The sequence below is a fragment of the Drosophila novamexicana genome, unplaced genomic scaffold (genome assembly GCF_003285875.2).
Source record: "Drosophila novamexicana strain 15010-1031.04,08,12 unplaced genomic scaffold, DnovRS2.1 tig00001302-arrow-arrow-pilon, whole genome shotgun sequence".
Lineage (NCBI taxonomy): Eukaryota > Metazoa > Arthropoda > Insecta > Diptera > Drosophilidae > Drosophila > Drosophila novamexicana.
In genome coordinates, this window is record NW_020824849.1 from 852279 (window position 1) to 856228 (window position 3950).

The 3950-nt window shown below is 44.0% G+C and overlaps 1 protein-coding gene across 2 annotated transcripts; it reads left to right on the forward strand.

Annotated features, from left to right (window-relative positions):
• Positions 1-2581, forward strand: LOC115767048 (myosin-9-like). 2 transcript variants are annotated; one of them, XM_030711178.1, is made up of 7 exons: positions 1-487; positions 557-767; positions 825-1001; positions 1069-1578; positions 1641-1736; positions 1802-2185; positions 2265-2581. In XM_030711178.1, exons 1-7 carry the CDS (start codon positions 159-161, stop codon positions 2370-2372), a joined length of 1815 nt encoding a protein of 604 aa, XP_030567038.1. In that variant the 5' UTR covers positions 1-158; the 3' UTR covers positions 2373-2581. The 2 variants fall into 2 exon arrangements, with proteins under 2 accessions (XP_030567038.1, XP_030567039.1); XM_030711179.1 differs by having other exon boundaries at positions 5-487; positions 1802-1930; positions 2265-2578.
• The last annotated feature ends 1369 nt before the right edge of the window (positions 2582-3950 follow it).

Below are 3950 nucleotides of genomic sequence, written 5' to 3' on the forward strand. Positions count from 1 at the left end.
AATATTAGCTCTGTGTTGTGTGCTGGCAACGCTGCGACTTTTACCGTTGAATTTTGCAGACCGACGCGCTCTTACTACGCAGTTTTTGCTTGCACAAAACTAATTAAATTGTTGTACTTAAATCAAATTGCAGCGAAGAGAACTATTATACGCGTTCTATGAACATGCCCAAAGCAATACATCAGGACCTCAAAGAGGACGATTCGCATCTCTTTCTGAAGCCCCATCCCTATGGCAATGGCGGCCAACAGCAGCAGCAGGGCAAAAAGAAAGCTAACGGCGAGGGACAGTCAAACGCCAACGGGCCTCACAAGAAGGCGGCTTTTGATCCGACTAGTACTGAGAATGTGCTGAAGTGCTATATGAAATATCACAAGGCATCCATTGAGTCAGTCAAGAAGAAGTCCAATGAGATCACCGAGAAGATGCTCAAAACCAACATGGCCATAGCGGAGAGGAACCAGGAGAATGCCTTACTTAGAAAACAGTAAGACTTTAACAACAATATATTGTGGCTTAGGTATTTGCAGACATTTGTTCTCTTTTGATTTATTAGATTGCAAAACATTGAGCAGAAAGTTGAGGAGCTGAATAAAATGTCGGACGCGCTGGGTGAGGAAAATAGAAACCTTAAGGAGAAGTGCACTGCTGTCGAAGAGAAGTATGTCTCATTGGAGACAGCCTACGACAAGGAGTTTGCTCTTCTTAAGGCCACTTTGACCAAGCAGAAGGCCGAGCTAAAGCAAAACGATAAGCTCTTGGAGGAGGTAAGTAGGCGCCCAGTTGACCAACAAACAATCAAATATCCAATCCTGTGTACTTAGCTTAAGGCAGTGCAGCTGGAGAAACAGCAGATGGTGGCCAGACTGGAGACCATGGCACAGCAGAAGGCTGACGAGATGGCCGAATTGCAAATTAAAAATGCTCAGTTGCAGTTGCAGATTAGTGAAGTGGAGGCCGCCTTTGAGCAGTACAAGTTGCAATCTGTTGAGCAGAACGAGGTTCGTACTTATGTGCATAATAATGTCAACAGTCAACACAATAATAACAAGTTCATGCGTATTTCAGGCTGTGCAAGCCAAGCTAACTGCCGAGCTGCAACAGCAGGCAACTGAACTTACTGAGCAGATTGAGAAGAGCGAAAAGCGCGAGGCTGAGCTGCAGGCGACATTGGCTAAGCTGATGGATGTTGAGAAACGCGGCTTGAAGCTACAACAAATCAACCAACAACTAACGCTTGAGGTGTCCGAGGTAGAGAAACGCTTGAACGCAGAAATCGAGCAGCAAAAGCTGAAGATAGAAGATCTTAACAGCCAGATTCGGAAATTAAAGTCTGATGAGCAGCGTTATCAAGACGAAATCGAGTTGCTTGAGGAAGCCAAGGAACAGCTAGAGGCTTCAAAGGCTGAAGCAGCTGCCTTAGCTAAGAGTGAGCTTAGCAAGGTTGAAAGTCACGAACTCAAGCTAAAGAAGAACATGGAAGAGCTTCAGGAAGAGCACTTGAAAATAACCAAAGCATTGTCAGCTGAAAATGCCGGGCTGACCCAACAGTTAGAGGCACTCAAGCAACTGTATGAGGTGAGTGAGAATCGGTAATAAGAGGAATAAATTCAGATGACGCTTTACACAACTATTTACAGACGAAGATGAATTCACTCGAGGAGGAGCTAAATCAGAAATGTGCAGCCCATATTGATGACCAACAGCAATTTGCCGAGCTGGAGCGTCAGAAGAATGTAAGTTGTGCCACTGAATTGCTAACTACCAAGCGCAGTCACATTTAAAGCTCTTTTTCGTGCAGGCCACCATAGCAGAGCTGACATACAAAATAAATCAAATTAGCACCGTCTTCGGGCAGCCAGTGGGCACTGTCGGTGCCATGAGCAACCATCAGGTTGGACAGAAGAAGACAAATGAAGCAACCATATCGGTAAGCGTACACAAAACTGTAGCACCATTGCAGCCAGCAGCTCCGGCTCCGACTCCGGATGATGCTGACACTTCTGGAGAGAGTATTGCAAAAAAAGTAACTGAAATAACTGCAATGACTACAAATACTTCTGGGACCAAAAGACGCCGCACGGTAGCTAAGCGTCCTTTGGTCAATCATTATACTTCTGATTTTAACACCGACACTGATGATAACGACAACGGGCCAGATTGGAAACCGCCACAGCCCAAGTTGGTGTGTTTCGATATATGAAATAGGCTACCTTCTGGTTTCGTTTGTAATTATGTCTTATTTTTTTTGTTGCCTTTTACAGATGAAGAAGAATCGGTTCGGCTATGGAAATACCAACACTTCACGTGTGCGCCCCTCGCCCCAGGAAACTGAAAATATTTTCGATAAATTGAAAACTTCAGGCAACTAATTGACAGTATTCCGCACAGATATATATATATATATATATACTTATAGTCCATAATTCATTTAATACTTGTTCAGCACAAGTATCTTAAATTGAACACTCGAATCTTGCTTACAATTTTAATTTGTATTTGAACGTTTATGCCAGGTGCTTAAGCATTCCAAAAGAAAACTTGAATTAATACATTGTATTCATCTATGTTAATTGTGAATATGATCTTTGTTTTGCGCAAAGGGGTTTTAAACATTTGACTTTGGCTTTAAACTGGCCATTTAATCTTATCACATTCATTAAATAAACAATTACCCGTTCTTGATGTATGCTCGTTTAATTAATCTGTTGTGTACTTCCAGCCATTGGCATGCTGGTTGATTGATGCAATGATTGAAGCGTGACTTGATTAAAATGATTAATCCAACTGAGGCTGACTGATGTATGTCAATTGGTTGTGCGCGCCGCTTATCAATTGATAAGAATGCTTCATAAAATGCTGATTCTCCGTTACTAATCCAATTTTAACTGTGATTAGCATTTTGCAGAGCACACAGACAGACACGGAGTGTATATTCTTGTTGACCCAACCCAGCCGAATGATTGATTGGATTCTTCCCGGACAATCTAGCCGGCATGGCTGCCCGCTTGTCCACTTATCCACTTAACCATCCATCACCATCACAGGCAGACGCCCAGTCACAATTCAATAAAGCTAAAGCCACAACACAGCATGCCCAGCTCATGCTATGGCCATGGCCTGCTCCCGTTCCTGCTGTTCCTCCTCCACTCGCTGCCAACAGCAACCAATGCTAATTGTATTACGCAGGAACAAGGGCAGAGCAATCCTTTCAGTCGCCTCGAACCGCAGCCAACAGCGTGGGCGGCGGCGACGGCAGCTGCACCAGCTGCAACAGCAGCAGCAGCAGTTACGGCAACAAGAGTAACTGTTACTGCTAAAGTTACAACAATTCATTGGGCAACGACGCGGCATTGATGCGTTTTGGCGACAAAAACCGCCTGGCACGCCCGCACCGCAAAAACTAAACAGGCTCCTGATGCTCGGTTTAATCACAAACAAATGCGTCCGGCCACTGACAGAGTTAAAGCAACAACAACAACAATAAAGCGGACCTCATCCCATCGTCACCCAATCACCACCCAACAACAACAACAACAACAATTGCCACGCCTGCCACAATCCGGACAATGACAAACCGTTACACATTTTAGCCCGCTATTAATTTTCGAAAAATATTCAAAAACCAAACAGCGAAAGTTTTGGTTGCGTCTGTTTTGCCAGCAACAGCAGCAACAACAGTAGCAGCAACAACAACGACAACAACAGCAGCAGCATATACAAATATTATTTGACTATTCTCTTGGGGATGACTGCGGTCGCTGTGGTGACTGTGGAACTTTTGTATGTACCGTCTCTCTGCATTGAAAGCACACAAAAATAATTATCAGCGTTCTGATTTGCGTGCACAGCAGCAACAGCAGCAGCATCAGCGGCAACAACAACTACAACAACAATGGTAAATCACTTACTTACGCTACGTTTATCAGAAAAAAGAGAAAATACTCGCT